Source organism: Hakea prostrata, chromosome 8 (genome assembly GCF_041222555.1).
Source record: "Hakea prostrata isolate BN-2017 chromosome 8, UWA_Hpros_2, whole genome shotgun sequence".
NCBI lineage: Eukaryota > Viridiplantae > Streptophyta > Magnoliopsida > Proteales > Proteaceae > Hakea > Hakea prostrata.
The window spans coordinates 11,398,103-11,422,179 of record NC_142607.1 but is presented as its reverse complement, the minus strand read 5'-3'; the positions used below and the strand labels follow the sequence as shown (position 1 = coordinate 11,422,179).

The window sequence follows — 24,077 nt, the reverse complement described above, 5'->3', positions numbered from 1 at the left end:
TTTTCATCTACACAATACGATTCACGTTGGATCTCGACAAAAAGAGCGACGGTTCAAAAATTAGTCCCTACGTATATCGGGTCGGGTCGGGTTGGTTTAGTTTCTTATAAGAGAATTTAGGTGAGAAACAAGTAAGAATCAGAAAAGAAAGCTAACTGGTAGGAGCAGGAAGGCAGCCGAACGCAGAAAGCCTCAGCCATTAGTGGAGGAATCTGAATTGCGTCAGAGCTTCTAATGGCGATGGCAGCTAAGGCTGACCTGTTTTTCTGCTCCTGTTCCAATGACATCTGCTTCTCGAAACTTCACAAGCCCTTCTCTACTCATCTCCTCTTCCGCCCTTCAATTCCTGCAATTTCCGTCACCACCAACTCTTCCTCCTCCGCCGTTAAGAATCGCTCGGCCTCTCTTCCCGTTTTCAATTGTCTAGTTTCGGGAGTCGACGGTGGAGGTGTTGCAGATGACTTCGTCTTCACGCGAAATTCTGGTTTCGATCGAGAATTCGCCGTCATCGCCAGTATGCTCAAACGCATCGAACCCCTCGACACTTCCGTCATTTCCAAGGGCGCCTCCACTGCCGCCAAGGATTCTATGAAGCGAACCATCTCCGCGATGCTCGGTTTGCTTCCTTCCGATCAGTTCTCCGTCACCATCAGAGTCTCCAAGCGTACTTTTGATCGCCTCCTTGTCTCTGCTATCATCACTGGGTATTTTATTTACTGTTATTTCTTTATTTTTGTATGCCACCGCTCCCATTCGTTAATTCTGAAAATTGGGTTTGATTGTCTCTCAGATATACTCTTTGGAACGTGGAGTATAGGGTTTCTCTACTTAGGAACTTCAACTTCTCTCCTGGGAATTGGAAAGTTGCTTCTCCTGGGCATAAAACTTTAGCGGAGGAGTATCAAAAGGAGGAAGGTAGGAGTGTGGGGTTTGATGATGATACCTTAAGTGAATATGAAATGGACAAAAACAGTCCCTTGGGTTTGGGGGACTTATCGCCCGAGGCTCTAAACTACATAACTGAGCTAAAAGCCGAGTTGGGTACCATTGAGAAGGTCAGAATTCTCTCTCTAGAACGCACAACTGTTTCTTTGGTCTTTGTAGGTTAATGTTAGTACAGAAAAATACATAAACTAGCTCGAGTATAAGAAGAAATGAGGGTTGAAAATTAAAATGGGGATATGGTAAACTTAAGTAAAGAAGCTCTTTGTATACAAAAAATATTCTTTAAATATGTACAAGGATGTTTCTGGAATAAGAAGATATTACTGAGAATTAATACAGAAATTGTATTCTCTTATTATTGAAAATCATATTTAAAGACACAAAATATAGGAAATTCTAGCCTTTCGGTGGTATAGCAAATATTATGAACCCATCTCTTATGTTTTGTTTAATCATCAAATACAAATGTATAATAATGTTTTTCATAATCAAAAGATGCAAATCCTAAAGTTAAAGAGAGTGGAGATTCAGGAGGAGAATTCAAGTAGTTATAGCTATATTGGAGGCTTCTCCCTCCTAGTTGGATCCATAAGTGGGGGTCTTCAACTGATGCTGGTGCACTACATTGGACCGATCGATACCTGTTTGGGAACCCAAGTAGAGAATTGAGTCCAAGTCTGGGTCTTTAGTAGGATATATTAGGACTTTGTTTAGCTATTTGATTTTCATTTGTTAGGATAGCTATGCATGAAGTTCGTGCTTTGCTAGTAGAGTAAAATTAATTTTTTACTTCCCTAGTTGGGTTAATTTATATTACTTATTTGGAGTTCTTTACATGGTGGCTTGTAACCGATGATACAGATTAGACAAAAAATATAATGAACTGAGTTGTTCTGTTGAAGCCCATGTGGCTGTGGGTATGGGATCACCGCTCCTTTTTATATTTCTATTCCTCTGCTGAGAGCTGTGATAACAAATGTAAGATATCATTCACAGCAGTCCATCTTGCTAACTCCCTCCTGACTCCCAGTGTCCCATTATTCCCCTTTTGAGCTTGCATCCACCCCATATTTCGCAAACCTACCCACATAGCTTCCGAATTCCCCTATGGTTCCTGAAGGTACCCTGCAAGCTTATTGCCCCATGTAAAACCCCACCTCATCACTTTGATTCCTTACTTTAGGGTTTCACCGGCACCAAAGACTTCTAACTGGCTCAGGACTTCTCGCTGTGTCATGTCCTTCCTTTGCGTTCAGACCCTACCATGGGTCTCCTAAACATCTTCTTGTAGGTTGATTAGGCCTCCTGGGTGGTCAAATTTGTCCTTAAAGCCAAAATGCCTGGCTAGTTTTGTGTCCAAGACCTAAGTGATGAAGGCGGACTACCTTGGGCCGAACCAAACCCTTTGGAAACACAGACCATGACTGGGTCTGAATGTGGCTACTAGTCTGGTGGATATTTAGAATTTTATTTGGATAATTATGTAAAGAGGTCTTTAATTTGGGTATGATTCGTAGGAATAGTTTTATCCAGTTTTAAGGAGTCTTAGAATTCTTGTTTCCTTTTTAACTTTTTTATTTATATCTTATTTATATGCTTGTAATTAATGTACTGGGCATATTGGGAGGATGAGTTGAGTTGGTTGCGTTTGAGGGCCTGCATTGTTGTGTATGAGCGATTTTCATCCTCAAGTCTAGTGCATTGCTCAGTGCACCCAAGGGGTGCAATGGGGGTGCACCATACGCTTAGAACTGTAAAGATCAAACCTCAAGTGTATGGTGCACCATCCAATGCGCCATGTGTGTGCACTGCACTTGGAATGATGATTTTCTGTGTGAGCTTCTTCTTCCCTCCTTTTTTTCTTATGTATTTCTCCTCCTGCTGCAGTTCTCAGTTTTTCTCAGATTTTTCTTCTCTCTTATTATCCCTCCACCAGTTATGAAAGTTGGAAGGTATTTGCCTCCTTTATCTCTCCCTGTTCTAAATTTTTAGGTCGCTGTTTGTTCTCTCATAACTGCGTCTTTCCCCTTCCATTGTTGCTATTTCTATTATGCCTAGCCGCAAAATAGAAAACCACTTTCTTTTTTCTTCCCTGCGATATCATCCTCTGATATCACTCCCTAGACCCAACCTTTTGACAGAAACCCCCTTCTCTCTTCCTTCTGCCAACACACAAACCCCACTGAAACGTGACCCCACATCTGCCTTCGAAAACCTCTAGGGTTCCACAAACATTTGCTAGCAGTAGTGTTAAAAAAGAAAATAATAATAATAATAATAAAGGAGAGTAATGCAATTATTGCCCTGGGGACAGTAGCCAGAGATCAATTGTAGCCTGAATCAATACAATTATGAAAGATCAAGTAACTAAAGAAGCACATATAAGGATAAGGAAGGTAGCTAGAAGAAGAAAGGGGTAGGGGGATGAGCTATCTCAGCCATGGGTCTCTCACCCACAACTCTCAGTGTATTTGACTCTCCAGGTTGGGGCAGCACTTCGGGGTTGCATTTCCCCTTCAAAGTTGGAAGTCCCCATGATGTAACCAGCCCTAGTCAGCCCCTGAAAATGGCCCAAGCCCATCCATGAGCCAAAGCCCACCAAAAAAGGTGCTGAATCTGTCCAGGGGTAGAATGGTCATTTTCATGCCCACGAATCGAGCTATATTGGTTGATGAAGTCCAGTTTTATTTTAGGAAAATAATTCAGTTTTGATTTCTATATTGGAGTCCTAGTTTTTGAGTCAATGTTGGTCTTTCATTGTTAGTTGGAGTTGTTAGTAGGTGAAGATTGGGTTCCCTAATTGTAGGGATCTTATCTTAAAAGGAATTCTATTTTAGTGAGTAATTGGATCCCAATTTGGTAGGGATTCATTGAGTTAGGATGCTCAGTGGAGGCTATAAATAGCATTCATGTAATTTTTCAGTCTTGATTAATGAATTGATTTGAGTTGAGAAGTCGTGGGATTCCCCTTGGGACCCTGCAGCTGGGTTAGAGTGCTCTTACTTTCAGTTTTGAGATTCCTTCATAATCTTCAAGCTTCATCTACAGAATTCCAGCAAGCTTACCACAAATTCAAGTAGTCAAGACACCCCATGCCATCCCCTACAGTTGGCCATTCCCTGCCCCAACCCCTAATCACCATAGCCTCTTTCCTCCTCTCCTTCCCAGCAATACCAGGTCCTAGCCTCACTAGGATTCCCTTAATCCCAGCCCCAAAACCCATCATTCTACCCTTCCTAGAATTGCGTAAGCCTGTAGAACCCAGTCCTAATCTTAAAATCTCAAAAGCAGCCCCAATTCTGGTGTTCAGAATTTCTGCACTTCATCTTCTTCCTTGAGAAGAGTTACAGAATTTTTAAATTTCAGAAAACCCTAAACCCTTCCAACCTTAACCCTTCTTTCTCTGAAACAGTTTCTGACTGACAGATTAGTAGTATTGCTAACTCTGCATTGCAGGAACAGCAACCTTAGCTCCTTCCCAACCCTAGCCAAAACCCTAAAATTCAAATTTCAAATTTGAAACTTGAAAATCCAACAAAATTCAGTTCTGTTTACCTATTCCAGCAGGTTCTTAGACCCCTAAACCCGTCATCCGAAGCCTCTAGAGTCCTCCGTTAAGTGCTGGAACCTAATTAGAAAATCCTGAAATCTAACCCAAAACCTTGGTCTACAATACCCCACCTCCTGTTGGTTCTCTTTCCTAATTGAATTTGTATTCCATTCTTTAATTCAGCCATTTTGTTGCACTTATCTTTTTGGGTAGGATACATGAGAATTGTTTTAGTAAGTTTTGATGATTCCTAGAATAGTTGTTTCCTCATCGAAGTCTTTTATTTCATACTTATATGCTTCTAAACAACATATTGGGGCAGATTGAAAAGATAATCAAGTTGGTTTTGACTTCTCTGTCTCCACTCTTTCGTATTGGACTTCTACCACCAAGTAGGAGACAGCTGCAATTCCTCCAATAATTCCACTTTCTAGAAGTTGAAGGGAGCCCACTTTTCAACTGCAAAATAAGGTCCTCTTCTTAAAACCAAATTCTTCTGCTTTATTTCAAATATTTTATTTTTAATTTTTTACCCCCAAGAATTGGCCTTCATTCTCTATTCTTATTCTAGTGTGTCCTTTGTGTTTCCAAGTCTCCACTTTCCCAGTACACTGCCATCCCCCTGTGTTTCTCACTTTAACTTCTAATATATGAAACTATCACCAGCTCATTACCAAAAAAAAAAAAAAACTATCACCAGCTGCGTTGGTCACTCCATTTACAAATCTTATGTTGTTGTCATAAGCTCACTAACTCCTTTGAGTCTTCGCTTAGTTTGGGCACCGAGTGATGGATTTCTTTATTCAATTATAGTGTGTCTTTGGCCTATGGAAAGCTTGCTGATCTGTTGATTTTTTCGATGAATTATATGTTTTCGACATATTACTGATCTGTTTATTGATGAACAAAGTGACTTTCATCTTATGGTTGGTGACGGATATCAAAGACCAACTAATGTAAGACGAGAACCAAAATGGGTCTAGTCCCAGGCAGGATCAGGCAGAACACCCCCAGAGAAAAAGGAGACCAGTGGGTCTCGGTTGGAGGCGCATGAGGTGATCTCATTTTGTAACCACGAGTAAACAAGAGAAGTAAATAAATAGAATCCTTCAAATCATTCACCTGTTGAAGCTGCAATTGAAGTTGAATAATCTCTTGAAGAATTAAGTCGAGTTCCTTGATAAGAGAAACAAATCAGTAGAAGAGAACTGATTGAGCAGTAGTTAGGGTTTGAGAAAACACTAGATTCTCCTAGACTGATATTTGGATTGCCCCTGCTTGTTCGGTTGACAGATACTCTTGACAACAAATGATCTTGATTTAGTAATCTTCAAGAAATTGATGAGACACTTGTTTGAAATAATCCCAGAAGTTTGTAGCAACTCCTTGACTCAATGTGATTGAAACTAGGATTGGAAACAAGAACTGATGAAGAGAATGGTATCCCAGCTATCTTATCTCCGATTTTTTTCAGAAGAAAAGACAACATTTTTTAAATCTTAGACGCCAATTGGGGAAGGCCTAACCCATTTCTCAACTAATAAAATAACCCAAACTGACTTAGGCAAGTGAAATATTAAAGAAAACAAACTCATAATAAGTCTCTGATTATGAAGTAATTCCTGTTTACCTACTTTCCACCGATATTTTTGGCTCATTAATTATATCAGCCCACTACAAGATAAATGCATGGAATCAAATGCCAGAACATACATTACCCATCCCAAGGCTTATGTTCACTGTCATTGGATCTTATTTCTCAATGTAAATAACTTCTTTGCAAGGTTGGATCTTTGTTTTCATTGTTGCATGCATGCGTACATTGTTTGAGAAATCAATTTGCTTGACATAAACTATGATATGTTCACATTGTATATGCTCTCATTTCAGTCTCACTTCCCACAGAATGAAAACTTGTTGCATTTTAAGGTGACAATTTGTGTTTTCTCAGGAATTGAATGCCCAGAAGCAGGAAAATTTGCACTTGGACTTGGAGTACGATGGGAGAGGGAATAATGATTTGTTAACGTACTTGCGAAATCTGGAACCAAACATGGTATTCACTTGGGTTGATTTACAGTGGCTCCTTCCCCCTACACCCTCTTCAAGAGTTTGCGTACTTGAGCTAGTGGTGCATCTCTAATCATTTCTCTATATCTTTTAACTTGAATTATTTGAACAGGTGACTGAACTATCTCGTCCATCATCTTTAGAGGTCAGGAAAGTTACTCATGAACTTGCTCAAAACATACTGGAGAAGTTGTTTAAAGATGATCCTGGCCCTGGCTTCCTGAAAGATCCAGTCACAAGGGAAATGGCAAGCCTACCTGATGGTGATACTGAGTTTTGCAATACTGTTGGAAAATCTCGGGATTACCTTGCAAAGCTGCTATTCTGGTGTGTCTCAAATACCTTGGCAGTGGTCTTGTTTTTATTGATAATATAGCTATGTTCATGGTTGAACTGATAATGCTTCTCTACACATGAAGATGCTCACATGAAAGGGGCATCAACATGATCTGGAGGCCATTGATAACTATGGTTAATTAACTAAGTAGCTGACAGGAGAGGGGTAGTGACCCTCAGTTATGCATTTATGTTAGATAGGCCTCAAGGAGAGCAAACTAACAACGTAGAAGGTAGCATGAACCTGAGTTCAAGAAAAGAAATGGAGCAAGAATCATACTTAACGGGCACACGTCTCATTTAGTTCATATTTTTACTTGGGTGATCAGGCTTCAAAATGGATTTTGTTAAGTTTTTGAATCCTTAGTTTTATTTCTGAGAAACAGTTTTTGAATCCTAGTGTTTTCTTTATTCTTGAATTTGTCATGTCTCATTTGATTTTATTTGCCTATCTGAAATTCAATAAAAGGGAGTGTCTTTTGTGATTGCAGGTGCATGCTATTAGGTCATCACTTGCGAGGCTTGGAGAACCGAGTGCACTTGAGCTGTGTTGTTGGATTGTTGTAAAGAAGTAAGAGTATGGTAGGAGGGGCATGTATATTCTTTTGCTCTTTAAGCTCTGTAAAACCATAGATATGGCCATAACTTGTAATTATTGCATCCAGTTGTTCATAACAAAATATATTTTGCTCTGCAATTGCAATCTTCTTTCATCTCATCACATAGTCAAGACATAATTGAAGATCATGATTAACCATTCTTCAGGTTGGTAAGCTGGGAACTGTACTAGTGCATCACCTCTGTGAAAGTTGATTTCTGTTCTCTTGCTGCACCCAATGTTTACAGCTGGTTTGGAATAATGATGTTTTGTCCTGTTTGGATACACTAGAGAATAATTGCTAGGGAAAATAGGTTCTGTATTGGTGTAAGTCATGATATCACATCAGTACACTCTTTATCAGATAAACCATCGGGGAAGCAGAAGTTAGAATCTGAACAAATGGTGCACTCCACCGTGTGCAACCACTTAGGTGAATTTACCCCAAAAAAAACCCATTTAGGCTAGAAAACACAGCTTTGTTCAATCTTGGTTAAGAGAAATCTTAAATCAATACCTGTTTGTAGTTGAAGCCCTTACGGTGACATGTTGCTATAGCAACCTCGAGAGGTTCCTCAAGGGTTCAAATCTTCTTAGGGTCAAGAGCTGCTTTATATTTAAGTTATATATAAAAGTTAGAGTAAATTGTACTTGGACTCTAACTGTACTTGTACCCCAAAATGGAGGCCTTAAAGCACTGACACTCCACTTTATGTTTAAAAAACACAAAGACCCAAAATTGAATTTTTATTGAATATATTTGTCTAATTTATTACAGAAAACAGTTAAATCAGTGTTTATTTTGTTTCAATTTTAAAAATATCCCTATAATAAATGGTATCTGGACTGTTTTTAGTGATAAATTAGTCAAATATATTCAAAGAAAATCAAATTTTGGGGTCTTTGTGTTTTTTAAACATAAAGTGGGGTGTTAGTGTTTTAAGGCCTCCATTTTGGGATGCCAATGCAATTTGCTCTAAAAGTTATTACCTTTTGTCAAGTGTCTTGTCAAAATTTGACCGTCTAAATTGGACTAGGTGAACTTTTTATTGGTTCAACCTCTTCAACAACCTCTATGATTGAGCCTGTAGTGCTCATGACTCATGAACAACTATAAAATTTTAAAAAAATTTCTTAATTATAATTTCTTGATCCTAAAGATCGAGGAACGAAAGTTTGCCATGGTAAGCTGGTTTGCTATTTGGCGAATTGGGTGAAATCGTGAAAGCCGAAATTTAGGCAAGATTTGGCTCAAATTTTGACAGATTTTTTGACTCCCCATTTTGGCCCAAATATGGTATCTACTCTAATTTGATGTCAATATTTGGTAAATTTGAATTATTTCATATAAATTATTTCATGTAAGTTCTCATTCCTAGCCACATTTGACACATTTTAAAATGTTACCTTCTACGACCTAAATCATTCGAACATAATTGGAAAAGTTACCTATTGACCTTGAAGATTCCATTACAAAATCCCTTTATAATTTAAATTATTTGCATAAATTCTTTCATGTATATACTCTTCCCTAACGATATTTGATACGTTGACTTTTGAGACCTAAATCACTGGAATATAATTGGTAATATTGCTTATTAATCTTGAAGATTTTGCCATAACATGTCTTCTAAATTTAAATTATTTCCAAAAATTCTCCTCCCTAATCACATCTGACACCTTGTCTTTTGAGTCTTGAATTATTGGACAGAATTGGAAAAATTGTCCATTGAACCTGAAGATTCCACCATAGAATCACGAGAGAAATCACCTAAAAATCACGAATAATATCGATATTTTGGCAATATGTCAATTGATTCGTTGATATATCATGAAATATCACCAAAAATTTGGCAATATTTTTTTCAAAATTAGGCTCATGTTTCAATTTGCCTTTCACTGAAACATCCGAAATTCACTGACAGCAAAATCTTGTTCCATGCTAAAGACACGATTCGCAATTGGTTTTTTTTTCTTTTCTTCAAATTTTAGGTAAAAACACAGGACAGATGAGAATACAAACCATGCATCCAATGTGAGAGGTTGGGGGATTCCATTTCACCACCCAAACAGCATCAGTTTCCTACCCCATTTTTTTCCCCCAGATTTCTTGTACCTAATTTCCCCTCCTTTCAGACTCTACAACAATGACCATGTCATGGCATACAAACTTAGGACATGCCAAACTACTAATGTTTTTACCACCATTTTTAGAATACAACACAAGGCTTTTGATCTTTTTTACATTACCACTAGGCCATGTGAATACAAGGATGAATATAACAAGAGCACTGCTACATAATGTCCTGTTTGTCCTTCATCGACTAATTGCTGAGCACCTGAAGATAATGTAGTGTAGTGTCCTAATTTCTATCTATAAGTACCTCTGTATATTTCTCTTTACCACTTTGCCTACAAAATGCATGTGTGATCACTTTTCGCATTTTGTATAAAACCATCTCTCTGAAGGCCACAAAGATTCCTCCTTGATCCCAACCTTATGTAGAGCGTGCAAGAAACTCATCACCTATCAGACTCTCCCCCACGAAGCAAATACCTGACAAGTGAAATGCCTCATTAGCACATTTATCCCCATCAACATACATGACAAGCATTTCATCTGAAAAAAAGGCATGGCCAAAATCATGAAAACATGTAGAAGATGGAACGGTCACCAATTGGTCCATGGTTTCTTTGCCAAGATGTCTAGTACAGCATATTCTCAATCTCATATTTGCCAAGCAAATACAAGGCCAATATTTTTCATTGTGAGAGAGAGTTCTTTCTCTAAGAAAGCAGCATAGGGTAAAGCAACAATGAGGTGCAAGAAAACAGTTTCATGCATAAGGGTTAGAGAGAGAAAAGATATCCTTCATGGTCAGCTCAGAGAACCTTTTCCTCTCATATTTTATTTGGAAGAAAATGCTTGGTTCGCCTGTCAGGTATGGCTGAAAGACTTTACTGTGCTAAATTTTTAGTGATCCAAAATTCTTTGAGAACCAAGACCACAATTAAAGTTGATAATACAACTCCACCATGAGAGAACTATTGGAACTTTTTTGGTAGAATAGTACTATTGGAACTTGTTCAGCTTAATGTATGATAAATCTGAAGTACCTTGTTGCCAAGTAAATGCCAATTCAGTAATGCCTGCAATTATAAGAGCTAACTTATGTCATTGTCCCTACTCACTAGGGGAAGTATTAAGGGTGTTATACTCTGGTATTCTTCTGGGCTGCCTTCTTTTTCTTGTGACCTTTTGAAAGAAGAAAAAAAATTCCACTTCCTTTACATTCTAAGAGAATAGAAAGAATGATAAATCATGTTCGATATACTTCCAATCAGCCTAACCCAACTCTTATTCCATGCAAACACCACCACTGCCCCCAACAAGGAGGTAGGGAGTGTGGGTTTTTTTATTTATTTATTTTGGGGTGGGGGGTGGGGGGGGAGGGGAAGGAGGGGGTGGAGAGAGACCACTTGCAAAGGGGAAAATGCTATTTGATTAAACTATCTCTGACTTTCTACGACTCAAAAAATGTGGGGGCTGCTGTTTGTCTGACTGCATCTTTATATTAATTCTACTGAACTTCAAGTGTAAGGGCATTAATTGCACACATGACTGTTTTGACCTTTTACATTGAGAGAGTGTCCCTGAGAACTCGAAGTAGAATTATTTATTCAATTGGAGATGATTAAGGATTTTATGAACAAAAGAAGGTCAAGCATACCTTATTTTACAGGGGTTTTTGACACTCGACCACCATAAAAATCTGGCATAGGTGTGGCTTTAAAATTGAGGCTCTGTCTTAGCTTTCTTACTCCTGCATCTTTTTCCTCCTGTAACAAACATTAAGATATTCATATATTCCATAACTTCAAAACTATACTAATGTGATTGTCTATTTCCTCATAATCACCAGGAGAAGGGACAATAAATGATGAACACGAAATCTAAGATATCTTTCAGAGTAATCTACTTATTGCGGAGGGAAGGTGATGGCCAGGGGTAGGGGGCTCAAAATCGAGACCTCCTGGTTAGCATGACCTTACTATACTACACTAAATCAACTGGGCCATGCAGTTGGGCTCCCCAGAGGTGTCATCGATTGTATTCATCATTTTCTTGTTGTTTATGTTGGGGGAAGAAAGAAGGAATGAAGGGGGGGGGGTGGATTTGCAAAGCTTACATTCACCTGTTTATAATTGTCTGTAATTAGTGAAAGTTCTAGAATGATGCTCTAGTTGGAGAAAATTCTAAACATCTGCAGGTGTACCTTAGATTTTGACTGAAGTTGTATCTTCTCCACCTCCTTAGCATTAGACTTCTCCAACTTCTTTAAGAACTGAAACACATAAGTGAGAGTGTGGTTAACCATGTATTTTGTGGAGATAGAATTAAATATGAAAGAGAATCAGGTCTGATGGATGCCTCCTTCCGTTTCTCTGCTCTTTCACTACTTCTCAGGACAAGTGAAGAAGATGAATCAGATCGCAAATGATCTACAGAAGCTGTTTTGAGAGGCCTGCCAGAGAACAAATTGGAATTAAGTTTTTGCCGCAAATACTGTAGCTAAATCACACAAAAGACAATCTTCTATGTCCGATTTCCATATCCTCCCACCACTTGACTACAACTGAATGGCCATTGGCCATTGAACTAGGCAGATAAATTCCAGAATGGGCACAGCCCTAACATTTAGACACAGATCAATCACTCAACTAGAGTTTGCTCCAGACAAACAACTTGAGTTGTCCAAATCAATTACAAGCTTTGTATGGTCCGTAATGATATGCATGTACTAAAACTTTTGCTGTACTAAACTGAGTAGCTCGATCCAAGGAAAGAAAGTATACCTTGCCAAAGCAGAATTTTGCCTTTCACTTATCGGTGTTCTTGGAGATCTCGCATTCTCCACTGCGTTCCTTGTCCTATAGTTGGTTGAAAAACATTTAGAAATTGTTGAAGTTGGCAAAGTCACTAGTAGAGTGTACCTAACAACTGTTTCAACTACATAAAATCCATATGATGATGCTGGTGTATGATGAGGAACAGAAAATTGAATGAACAAAATGTACATATACATACTCATCTGGTGGTTTTTTTTCTACTAAATTTGCTTATCATAGTGTTAAGGAATTGCTGTCTTCCAATCCTCTTGAAAAATGAAAGCAGAAATTCTTTTGGAAAATTCAGATTCTACCGAGATATAAGATATTTTCTTGGAGACTACATCATGGCTTTTATGTTAAAAATAGGAGGAACAGGTGTTTGATTGATGATGGTAGATGCGTCTTGTGTGATTTGAAGGAGACTTACTGGCACATTTTTCTTATGCCAAGTGGGTCAAATATGTTAGGGTTGCTGGTTTATTGGGGCTTAGGACCAAATATTTGCAGGCTTCCTCAATAATTTGTGTCCCCCTATGGTTTTGTAACAGGTACAAGTGGAACAAAAGGTATTTAAACAGGCTTCTGGTATGTTCATCAAGAATTGTTATTATATTTGGGATGCTAAAAAGAGGTGTTTGTTCAAAAGGGAGAAGGTAAATCCTTTACAGATTTTACAAAGGATGTTGTATTGGATTGAGATGTTAAAGTTGCATTCTCTGGTGTGGGGAGATAGTCTCTCTCTTTCTTTGAACCCACTGTTGTCGAATTATACCATTGACGACCTATTTGGCCATGGATGGCTAATCTAGAACTTTGGGTCGCACATGCAACAGTGGAAGGATTAACCAGATATGGTTGTTGTTATTGTTTTGTTCAACAGGGGACGTGTTTATTGAAGGCTACTGGAAGGATGGCACAGGATGAGTTGCCTGCTCCGGTATACAAACTTTGGGGTGATGCTAATCAGAATTTTGTGGATTGTATCCTGCCAACCATAGTATGGTCTAATAGCACTAGTTTGGAGGAGTTTTTGGCCTGAACCTAGTAGACCATGGCCTTATTACTAGGTGAACCTCTTGTTGTCTTTATCTGAGTACTTATTTTTTGCCAGGATTGTGAATCATCTGTTATTAAGTGTGTAATTCATGCAGCCTTCTTGGCATAACAACAAGGCTCGGAACTCAGTTGTAAACCAAGAGAACTTATGTTATCTCTAATGCTAGTTTTAATGCAGTAATTTTCTTTCATTTAAAATAAAATTGGTGTACATATTTAGCTGAATACACAGTAGTTTCAAAGATTACCCTTCAAATTGCTTTTTCCTAGTCAAAGGAGCAGTCTTACTTTGACCTTTCACCTCCGTGGGTACCTGCACAAAGTGTAAAATGATGATTTGGCTACTAATCCCCAAAGATGACAAATAGAAGGTCAAAGGTTAGGGAGGTCTTAAGGAACATAAAAACAAGAAGAACTGATAAACCTGCTTAGCAGTGGAAGTTTCTGCTTCACTTAATTGGTTGAAACTATTTTGAAATGCTTTAAACGCCCGCTTTACAATTTCCTTGTCTCCCATTTTCTCCATTATGAAAGACTTTCTCATCGTCACAGGAGAAGCTGATTCAGAATGTTTAGGCTGCAAAACAAGGGACTTGGATAGGGAGGTCTTAGTTAATCTCCTGCTTTCCAATGTGGAAATATTGGGGCTTTTCGGCAAAGATGATTGGCTTCCCTTTGTTGCTAGATTTTGAGCGGTAGACATCATATCAGAAGCTAGTCTAGGCTTTGGTGATGTTTTAGGGATTGCAATCTGTGATGATTTTGGAGTATGGGATGCTGAGTTGTTCTTTGTTCTCATCGAACTCTTTGTCTTTGTAGCTGGTGTCCTCTGAAAATCCAAATGCTGAAAATGTATTAGAAAGATAACCTCACACTATGCACAGATATTGATTAGTTTGTGATTATCAATGCTAAACCTTCTGAGATTCCTTTGGCAGCTTCATTTTGGAATTCTCCACCTTGTTCTTTTGGGTGTTGACTCCTCCATTGTCCAAGTGTTCTGACAGTTCCTTTGTGGCTCGAGATCTCATTGGGTTATTTTCTCCTTCCAAAATACCTATTTCCAGTGTAATTAATTTTGGGTTATCAACTCTTCCTTCCAACTCTTCTTTCACCTCCTCACTGAATTTGCCTTGACAATCCATATCTACTGCAGCTTCCTTGTTTGAGGTGGCGACTTCAGCATCCTTGTCAACTTCAACATCGTCCAACTCACTAGTGTTGGTGCTACTCACCAAACAGAGCGAGTTTGTAGTTGGTTCCCCCGCATCAGTTATTAATGTACCGGATTCAGTCTCGAACTTGCAACCACTGTTGACTAGCTCTCCAGAAATTGTCTCATCTGATCCGAAGGTATGAGCTTCCATTCGCACTTCTTGTCCTAGTTGTTCAGTATTACAACCACTGCTGACTGGATCTCCATAAATCCTCTCCTCTGATCCCAAGGTGTGAGCTTCCTGTTGCTCTTCATGTCCTTGTTGTTCAGTACTGAGCTCACAACCATTGTTGTCTGGATCACCAGAAATTCCATCTGATCCCACGGCATGAGCTACCATTCGCACTTCCTGTCCTGTTTCTTCAGCCATTCGTGCAGCAATCTTCTTGTAATGGGCTTCAAAATAGGCCTTCTTCTCAGCCACCGATCCAGGGGTTGAACATTTCTCAACTTCTTCCAGGTATTTATTCTGCGAAAAGGATGACCATCTCTCCCATGACAATGACTCATTTTCAAATCTACCAAATGAAACGGATACCTCCAAAGCAGTCTTAGAAGAAGATGGTTTTCCTCTCTAAAACAAAGATCATTCCAAATATTAAGCAAACATCCAAACAAATTCAATAAGAACAAAGTATACATCAAGTAAGTTCTAACATCTAACTCAAATACTGAACTTTGCAACATGTGTGTGAAACCAAATCAACAGTAAAGGAAGAGATGGGTTTACCTCACTTCCATCTCGTAAAATGTGAGTTTGTACCATGGATTTTTCCATAATTATCTGAGATCAGGGGAGTATATCAAGGCTTCACCAGTCCTCTGCAGAAACAATGAAGGCCTTGTGGTAAACATGGGCTTCCATCACTCTGCTAAATGACTGTAGAAGTAAGACGATGCAGAAGATGATAAGAAAGAGACAAAAAGAGAAAAGCCAAGTGATAACCTCTCACACTAGAGGAATGGAATATACCTGCTTTATTAGATTTCCATTTTAAATTCCCTAAATGCCTTCTTCCTTTTCCACTTAGATTGCCTTTTGTTTCCTAAGAACACTGTAACAGCCTAAAATCAAGTTACCCCACCCAGCACTCATCAACACTAAATTTATCAAAGGTGAAACCTTAATTTCCTTGAATCATCCATTTCTATATTATTAGGGTTCTTTTTCACTGAAAAGACTTCAGCACTTACAAAACCATTAAAGATCACAAATTTGAACACAACATTGCTTCACCAGGTAGAACTCCCATCACAGAAACAAAAACCAGACAAATTTAAGAGCAAATTCAAGCACAATCGAACTCTATTTTCTACATTCGCTTAGTTAACAGGAACAGGCATGAAGAAAATATTAAAATTTTCGATCTGAAAACCTACCAGAACAACGAGGGATTTCAGATCATCAGTAGGGCCGACGTTGTGAACGAGTTCAGTATGTGCCGTGCTGTGGCTGTCGAAGGAAAAGGCCCACAAGAACAGTGAGAGAGTGAAAAGATGAGATTTTTCAGATTTTCATTCATGGAAACCACAAAGGAAAGCTAGCGAAAGAGACAGCAAAGCCAAGTGAAAGCAGTTAAAAAGTGCAAGAGCCGATGTGAAATGCATCAACCGACACGTGAAATGATGTGACGTGAGGGCGTTGAAAAGGTGTAAAAAGCTATCAATAATAGTTGGGTTTCCCTATTTAAGGGTAGAAGAAGGCGTGGGCCGTATTCATAACAAGTGGGCCCAAAGCATGAAGTATTGTATTGAATAGCTGGAATGGTTAGTACATGGATGTAGCTGGGCCCATGGACCCATTCCCCTTTTGGGCTTTGGATTTGGTCTTTGCCCATCAAGTGTTCCCCATATTATCGGCACATTATGTTTGTCATGTATAGGTTGGTAAAAGATGTACAGAAATTTGGATGGTTATAATGATATAGTAGGGCTGATTTTGGATCAAGATGTTCTTAGCACGAGGTGGGCCTCATTTTGGTCCTCAAATTTGTTGGGCCCATGCTAATCAGCCCTCAATGAACCACAGCAGTTGAAAAGGAAACCATACCGGAGTTAATTCTTGATAAATAATAGACACGCGAGTTGGGGTCCGGGATAACACTATCCTCAATTTTCTTTACCACACATTTAGAAGAGGGCCCACCTCTATACACTGAAAAGATCATGATCAGTGTTTCTAAGGAATCATCAAGTGCTTGGATTTTTCATTTCTTGTTTGTTTCCTTTTCTTGTGTGAAAAGCCTTTAGTGTTGGGTCCCCCTATGATTGTTGGGTATCAAGCTTCGTTTGAATTTGAATTTTGAATTACAAGGACTTCAATACCCAACCATTAAATGAGTATTTGTATTAGGGTGACAACCTAGAACTACAGGTGCTACTTGGGCTAGGAGGATGCCATGTAAGCAATAAAAAATGCAACAAGAAAAACATCCTCTGTTGTGCACAGTAATGCACATTTATGCCAAATAACTGGTTGAGAAAACAAAGATATTACAAGGCTATTTTGGATTTTCACAATAGAGAGATGTGCACAACGGATGATTTTTTTCCGTTGCAACAATAAAAAATGAAAAGGTAGACATATATGGATCATGGATGTAAATATGGATTTTTTTAATATAATTTTACAACCTCCTCACAATCTTTCTAAATTACAAAAGAAAATTTATCAAAAAAAAAAAAAAGTTTTACAAAATATAAAAGAAATCTAGTTTTTGGGGGAGGGGAGAAAGCTTATGCTTAAAAGAAAATCATGTCAGCTTCGTTTTGCTTCCACAAATGGCTAACAGCACTAGTGCTACACTGCTACCCCAATTCATACTTCACCAAAACCAGGCCCAACTTGCCTTATTGTTTTCACCACGTTTCGATTTCTCCTACGCTACTCATCAACCTCACTATATAACATTGGGGATGTTTAAAACTGGCTTATCAAAACCAAAACTCTCTCATCTATCTCTTCCAGGCTTCCAGCCCCAGGAGAAAGGTGACCCTGATAACACAATCATGCTCAGAATCAAGCATATGCTGCTTCAAACCTTTATCTTAGCAGGTCTAGCAAGTATTATCACATCAGACCCTGAACCCCTTCAAGACTATTGTGTTGCAGACACAGCAAACCCTCAATCAATGTTCCTCAATGGTGCTCCTTGCATCAATCCATCACTAGCAGTTTCATCTCACTTCATGACATCTGTTCTAGCCAAGCCTGGCAACACAAGTGCAAACCCATTTGGTTTCAATGTCACCCTCACCAACACAAGAAACCTTGCGGGCATCAACACACAGGGATTGACAATGGCACGAGTTGACATTGCAGTAAAAGGGCATGTCCCACCACACACTCATCCTAGAGCCTCTGAGGTGACCATCCTCCTTAAGGGTAACATTATGGTAGGCTTCATTGATACCTCTAACAAGCTCTTCACGCAGCAGCTAAGACCAGGAGATGCGTTTGTGTTTCCAAAAGGTCTAACCCATTTTCTGTATAATCTTGATATATCGTCGCCCGCGGTGGCCTTGTCTGGCCTCAACAGCCAGAACCCAGGTGCACAGCTTGTTGCTCTAGCTACATTTGGGTCGAAGCCTCGGATTCCAGATGAAGTTCTGACGAGTGCCTTCCAGATCGGAGGTCAAGATGTTGAAAGGATACGCAGGAATCTCGGTGGATGATAACTAAATTAATAACATCAACCTTAACTCCAACGCGATTACGCGATTAACATGTTCTAATCGTATGAAATAAGGAAGTTTGATTCAGATTTCAGGGTGTATGTTTGAATTTATTTTCATGAAAATAAATCGCCTTGTAGTCTTGAAATAACAGCTCATAACCCCAATTTCTCAATTCTACATTTGTATCAAAAGAGACGAAGCAAAATTATCCACTTTTATTTTAAAATGAAGTTGAAGAGCACATATGTGATTCATTTGCAGAGTGGATCAAAACAAGTTCATCACCCTGAAACACAACCAATTCAGAAAGAGGAAGAAAAACCCACAAATGGAGAGGGGGAAAGAAGACATCAAATTCACCTCCAAACAAGAATGAATATATGTTACAGAGAAAAAATTACCCAATCTCAATATATTGAAGGGTTATGTTTCTAATCTCTTCTCTATACAAATTCAGTGAAAGAATCACCTAGACTATCAAAAAGAATTGAAAGAAAAAAGAACTGAAATCCTGATCAGAATGAAGAAAGCAACGGAAATGACACCTCTAATGGGGCCAATATTAGTTCCTGTTGCTGTTGAGGTCTGTAAAGATCATAAGGCTCCCACAGGAAATCAAGAGGGCATGGATTCCTTGCATCAAGTCTAGCCCATGGTTTTCCCTTACCACTCCAATGTAGCAAACTCACATTACCAGGATGTAAGCTTCTGCAACTACCAACCAAATTATCACCACCTAGACCATGTTGGTTCCACTGGTGGTTAATAGGCTCAACATCTCCAGCAAAAACTAGCAAGAATGGTGGGAAGTGAACCCAACTCGTAAATCCTCTTGCTTTTCTGCACCTGCATCCAACTTTCAATCTTCTTCCCGTAATTTCCTTGTCTCCATCTCTCGAGATCCATTACCATCACACCCGTATTGAAGTAGCAGGGCTTTCTGCCATTAAAAACACTTGACAAGCTCGTATCAGCCCAGAAACCATCAGAGAAATACTTGGTGAAATTAGCGTGACAGTACTCAGGTGCTCCAATGACGCGCAACCCAGTAAGCGGAGTTTTCCAAAGTTTCTTGATATCGTCTACCACGATAACGTCAGAGTCGAGATAGATCACACGCTGAACGCAGGGCTCGAGTATGTCGGAGAGATAGTTCCTGGCGTAGTTGAGAGGGTTTTCGAGCGCTTGCCGGATTGAAGCAGAGATGAGATTCTTGACAGCATCAACTCTGAAGAGATAAACCTTGAAATTGAGGGAGGGAAACGTCGAGCGAACGAGTCGTGAGAGGGCCTTAGGATCAACCGAGTCGGATTCAGCAGCGACAAAGTGAAAGAAGATATGTTCTGGACACGAAGAATGCTTGAGAACAGAGTGAACCGCAGCCATGGATCCTCTTAGATACTCTCTATCGAGAGTCATGGCGATGTGAATATGGTGAGGGTAACATTGCGGCGATTCGCTAAAATTAGGTACTACAATGGGGCATTCAGCGCCATTTCTGTATTCGGGTGCTTCGGTAAAGGTAGGCAATCCATCCGAAACTCCTCCATGGTAGCCTTCCTCCGAAGAAGAATCAGCAACAGGAAAAGACCTAATCGCGTATGAGAAACGCGAGTGGAAGAGCAGAAGAGAAAGGACTGTGAAGAGAAGAACACTCGATTGCGATGGGAGAACAAACATGGTTTGAAAGATTGTGATCAAGAAGAAGCCCAGAAAGTTTATCAGAAGAAAAAACCAGTGGGAACGTCTTGGAGGCTTATACGCGTTGCTTTAATCCCTTTATCTTAAAAAAGAAAAAAACACGGTTTGGCTCTTTGGGTTCCGTGTGAATGAAGTTTCTCTAATGGGGTCAAATCAAGAACTTAAAGAAGGGCCTCATTATTTGCTCTGAAATTTTGTTGCAGAGAGGAAGCAAGCCATTCACACATTGTCAAGCACTATGAAATTTGTTGCAGAGGGGAAGACCCGAGAAATTTCATTTGCACATTGTCAAGCACTCTCTGCAAACATACCTGGAAATATGTCTTTCTGTGAATCAAATAGGAAACGAGAATTCTCTGCTAGATCTGTGCAGTATTTAATAGAAACTACTAACTGTGGGCAAGAGCAAAAATTCTATGAAATGTTCATTTATTGAGGAAGATTTGAAAAAGAAATAAAAATGTGATTTCCAATTCATGGGTTCCATGATACCGAGAAGACAGACAGAAGGGCATGGAAGGAAAACAGCTGTGATAACAATGGTTGACAGCTGAAAAAGACAGCTAAGGTGGGCTTCTTCACTGTATCTACCAAACCCACTTTGCCTCATTGGATTCCAGAATCCTGACTCGAAACAGAAAACTCTGTAAACTGTGGAGAGTGGAAGAAATCAGAAACCCTAGATGCTCTTGATCTAGAGAATCGGAATGGCCCCATTTTCACTTCACAGCCCCACCATGTGATCATCATGTGCTTTACTGTGACTATTTCAATCTTTGATCAACGAATTTGATCGCCTTAGCTTCCAAAAAGTTTGGATCCTCCCCATTAAATGTGCAGGATCATCAAGTCGTAATTTCTGCCATAGAATCTAAAATTTTGGTCGAGATTTCGATCTCGACCGTTAAATTTCGATGATTGAGATTGAAATTTAGGCCGAAATTCCGATCCCATCGCCCAAAATAAATGACTTGATGGTCCTGCGCATTTATTGCTTAGGTAGGGTTTGGTTCCATAATCATCTGGAGTCAACGTTGTAATCATACTTAGAGATTCATGATTTTGTAAATTAGGTTCTCCTGGATTATATTTATAATTAAAAAATTTGTTTGGCTCTCATGATTATGATTCTGATAAGTATATTTGAAAATTTATTCCTTGTGTGTGAGTGGATTTATTCTAATCATTTGTTTACTTTAACTTTAACCTAAATCACGTGAAAAAACATTTAAAGTTATCCTAGTTATCCAACTAATATTATCAAATTTTTTATTAATTTGTCATATTCCACTGCATTTTTTTTCCAAATGCCAATTGGATCAATGTGTGCGAATTAATTACATGAGTATGGGGATTTCGAATATCTAGAGAATTCAAGTCTATGGAGTCATAATTTATAAAATTAACTGTGTGGATTCATTTGTGATTTTTGTAAATGCACAAATGTTTAGAGTTTTTATAGTAAGGATGAAATCTCTGGATTTCACCCTAGAGATTTCACCCCATACCCATAAATCTAAAGATTCACATTTTTAGTGTAAAAAGATGAATCTCTAGATTTCATGAATCTAAAGAGTTTTACAACCAAACGGGTATAAATGTCGCATTCAAGAATCTAGAGATTTCAAATCTCTGGATTCATGTAACCAAACAGGCCCTTTAGTGAATCGTATCGGAAAAACCTATTTCTGACCGATAAGATATTTGTCACTGAATAGTGATTATTAAAGGAGTTTTTTTCATGGTCCTTACTTAAGTTGGGCCTAAATTCATCACTACCAACTTAAGTGGAAAGTACATCAAATTACCCATTTTTAACATTTTTCAAAATTTTAAAGTGACCATTTTGCCTATTGAGTGAAGGAAAATATAAGTTTTGATTTTACAAAACCTTATTAATTTTTTAAAATAATATATATAATAAAAACTCCCCGATTCACTTCATTCACCACTATCGGCAACCCCCCCCCCCACCGAAAAAGAGCAAATGCTCAGCTAAGCCCATCGGGAGCTGAAGGAGAAAAAACATGTTAACCCAGATAAATTTGTTTTCTCCTATGTTGATTTACTCTTCGATATTACAGAAGAAGGAAGGAAACTCATAGAGCCAGATATTATGACTCTTTGCTCCGAGTTTTTGAATGGTGGCATTGATACAACAGTTATAGCATTAGAGTGGATCATGATGAAAGCATTAGAGTGAAACCAATGCAATTTGCTAAAGCCTATTTAATTTGGAATAGTATCATCAGTCGGAAGCATGTCACTAAAAATTAGTGGTGCTTATGCAGTAATAGAATCAAACAAAATAACACATAACAACCAGCAAATTGAACTTGGCATACTAGAAGTTGCTTGCTCCAGTACACTTGATTCAACATGGAGCCTGAGTTGTTCAATTAATATCTGCAAAACCTTTCTCTGAGCATCGCCATAGGATTTCACTCAAGAAGTTGAGCATGTCGGAAGTAAGATTCGGCAAAGAAGCCTCCATAGAAGACCATAGGTAGCAAAATTGATGTTAAGTGGGTTGTTGTTGATGAAGAGGCATGGCCAAGAGGACGCCAGATGATCAGCAAAGACAATGCCATTCTCAACTAGGGCTTGATGGGCGAGAGAGTGGTCTGTGATGAAAATTGTAGGGTTGGGGCCAATGTAGCCTGTTGCAGAGATCGTGAATTATTGGCTTAATTTGCTAGGATAAGACTTGCGAAGCCCCAAGAAGCTTCTGATTATGGGTGCTTTAAAGAGGCTTAGTGGGAGAGAGAGAGGCTTTGTTGGTAGGATATTTTTACGGAGAGGAGAAGGATGAAGGATTTAAGGGCTATGCAAAGACAGAGAGAAGAGGAATACAAACCAAACTCCTATTAAAAGACACAGAAAATGCTCAGAGATTGTATTCAGTAGAAAATATCATAGTACGCTTTCGTACAAATATTTGCATTAGTGTGAGAGTTTCATGACTTTCATCTCCACGATTTCAATAGTAAACAGAGTCCTTCGGCTTGCCAACTATTACATTTACACCCTATAGAATTTTGCTTGTGGACATGAGATTCATCTAGGAAGCTGAGCGTTTGCTCTTTTCCAGGAAGGGGGTGGGGGTTGCCCCCTGTGGTTGTTGGCAGGAGAAGGGATGGTGAATCAAGTGAACCAGAGAGTTTTCTTACAAATTTTAAAAAATCAAGTGAAGTTTGGTAAAAATTATAACTTATATTTTTCTTTATTTCAAAGTTAAATTAAGAGTGACTAACTTGATAATTCGAGAAAAAAAAAAGTCAAAAGTGGATAGTAAAAAATTTAGGCCCGTGTGCCCGACTTAAGTGGGCGCCATGAAAAAAACAATCTTGTTAATGTTATTTTATTTCTAGGGATAAAAGGTAGCCATAATTTGAGCAAGATCCCTCGGTATGGACTCAAGTTGAAACGTGACCTTCCCAACCTCAACACTGATACCTCAATTTCATGCACTAAATCCGTCACATATCAAGGAATGTGGTATGTTATTCTTTCCAAATCATTCCCAAAGCCGCAACTCGCAAGCGACTCGGACCAAATGTTGAGTGAGTGTAATCAACCAGGTCTTCCTTTTTCACAAGAACCCCTCAATTGTTGGATCTTGGAACAGTCAAATCAAGCACACTTTAACATGTACCTCTTTTTTTTAGCTGCAAACCATGAAAGAGAATGCCATGTTTGATATGGATTTGCAGAAAGGGGATGTAATTGAGAAAGTACATAAATATCCTTGCAGGTTCAGTCTACCACTGAGGGCCTACCCTTTTGATCTCTAATGATCACTTTCAATAATCTTCTCTTTATTCCGGAAGAGACAATTGAAATTGAAAAAGATTAAAGAAAAAAAAAAACCAAAATGTAGTTCATTCATAAAAGTAGCCCAGCAAAGCTCTAATAACCACTCATGGGAATTCGACTAATCTTTTGGACTCTCAACCAAAGTGGCCTTCCGGGCTAGGATGTTAGCTATTATATTAGCTTTCTTAGGAACATAAGAAATCTGAAAATCTATAGAA

At 38.8% G+C, this 24,077-nt stretch overlaps 4 protein-coding genes across 14 annotated transcripts; 2 read left to right on the top strand and 2 right to left on the bottom strand.

The window, feature by feature from the left end:
* The first annotated feature begins 146 nt into the window (after positions 1–146).
* LOC149006887 (uncharacterized) lies at positions 147–8,068 on the top strand. The gene is made up of 5 exons (XM_089166423.1): positions 147–704; positions 791–1,055; positions 6,447–6,551; positions 6,678–6,892; positions 7,393–8,068. Exons 1-5 carry the CDS (start codon positions 235–237, stop codon positions 7,466–7,468), a joined length of 1,131 nt encoding a protein of 376 aa, XP_089022549.1. The 5' UTR covers positions 147–234; the 3' UTR covers positions 7,469–8,068.
* Positions 8,069–9,031: 963 nt separating this feature from the next.
* LOC149006886 (uncharacterized) lies at positions 9,032–16,297 on the bottom strand. 11 transcript variants are annotated; one of them, XM_089165101.1, is made up of 10 exons: positions 16,045–16,297; positions 15,395–15,729; positions 14,366–15,238; positions 13,873–14,292; positions 13,697–13,761; positions 12,357–12,431; positions 11,932–12,025; positions 11,777–11,845; positions 11,231–11,339; positions 9,032–10,056 (listed from the first exon to the last, which is right to left on the bottom strand). In XM_089165101.1, exons 2-9 carry the CDS (start codon positions 15,440–15,442, stop codon positions 11,232–11,234), a joined length of 1,752 nt encoding a protein of 583 aa, XP_089021227.1. In that variant the 5' UTR covers positions 15,443–15,729; positions 16,045–16,297; the 3' UTR covers positions 9,032–10,056; position 11,231. The 11 variants fall into 11 exon arrangements, with proteins under 11 accessions (XP_089021227.1, XP_089021225.1, XP_089021229.1 ...); XM_089165099.1 differs by having other exon boundaries at positions 15,395–15,719; XM_089165103.1 differs by having other exon boundaries at positions 15,395–15,544.
* A 1,316-nt stretch (positions 16,298–17,613) lies between these two features.
* Positions 17,614–18,532, top strand: GLP7 (germin-like protein 7). The gene has a single exon (XM_089165112.1). The coding sequence runs from the start codon at positions 17,674–17,676 to the stop codon at positions 18,337–18,339; it is 666 nt and encodes a 221-aa protein (XP_089021238.1). The 5' UTR covers positions 17,614–17,673; the 3' UTR covers positions 18,340–18,532.
* Positions 18,533–18,539: 7 nt separating this feature from the next.
* Positions 18,540–20,689, bottom strand: LOC149006884 (putative galacturonosyltransferase-like 9). The gene is given in 2 exon segments (XM_089165110.1): positions 18,540–19,148; positions 19,150–20,689. Coding segments are annotated over 2 exon segments (1,164 nt in total). The 5' UTR covers positions 20,023–20,689; the 3' UTR covers positions 18,540–18,857.
* Between the last annotated feature and the right edge of the window lie 3,388 nt (positions 20,690–24,077).

Coding starts and splice junctions, on each gene's coding strand:
- LOC149006887 (XM_089166423.1), top strand. CDS start 235: ATGGCGATGGCAGCTAAGGCTGACCTGTTTTTCTGCTCCTGTTCCAAT. Junction 705..790: donor GTCTCTGCTATCATCACTGG/GTATTTTATTTA, acceptor ATTGTCTCTCAG/ATATACTCTTTGGAACGTGG. Junction 6,893..7,392: donor CTTGCAAAGCTGCTATTCTG/GTGTGTCTCAAA, acceptor TTGTGATTGCAG/GTGCATGCTATTAGGTCATC.
- LOC149006886 (XM_089165101.1), bottom strand. CDS start 15,442: ATGGAAAAATCCATGGTACAAACTCACATTTTACGAGATGGAAGTGAG. Junction 15,239..15,394: donor TTTTACGAGATGGAAGTGAG/GTAAACCCATCT, acceptor TCTTTGTTTTAG/AGAGGAAAACCATCTTCTTC. Junction 11,846..11,931: donor GAGCAGAGAAACGGAAGGAG/GCATCCATCAGA, acceptor TATGTGTTTCAG/TTCTTAAAGAAGTTGGAGAA.
- GLP7 (XM_089165112.1), top strand. CDS start 17,674: ATGCTCAGAATCAAGCATATGCTGCTTCAAACCTTTATCTTAGCAGGT.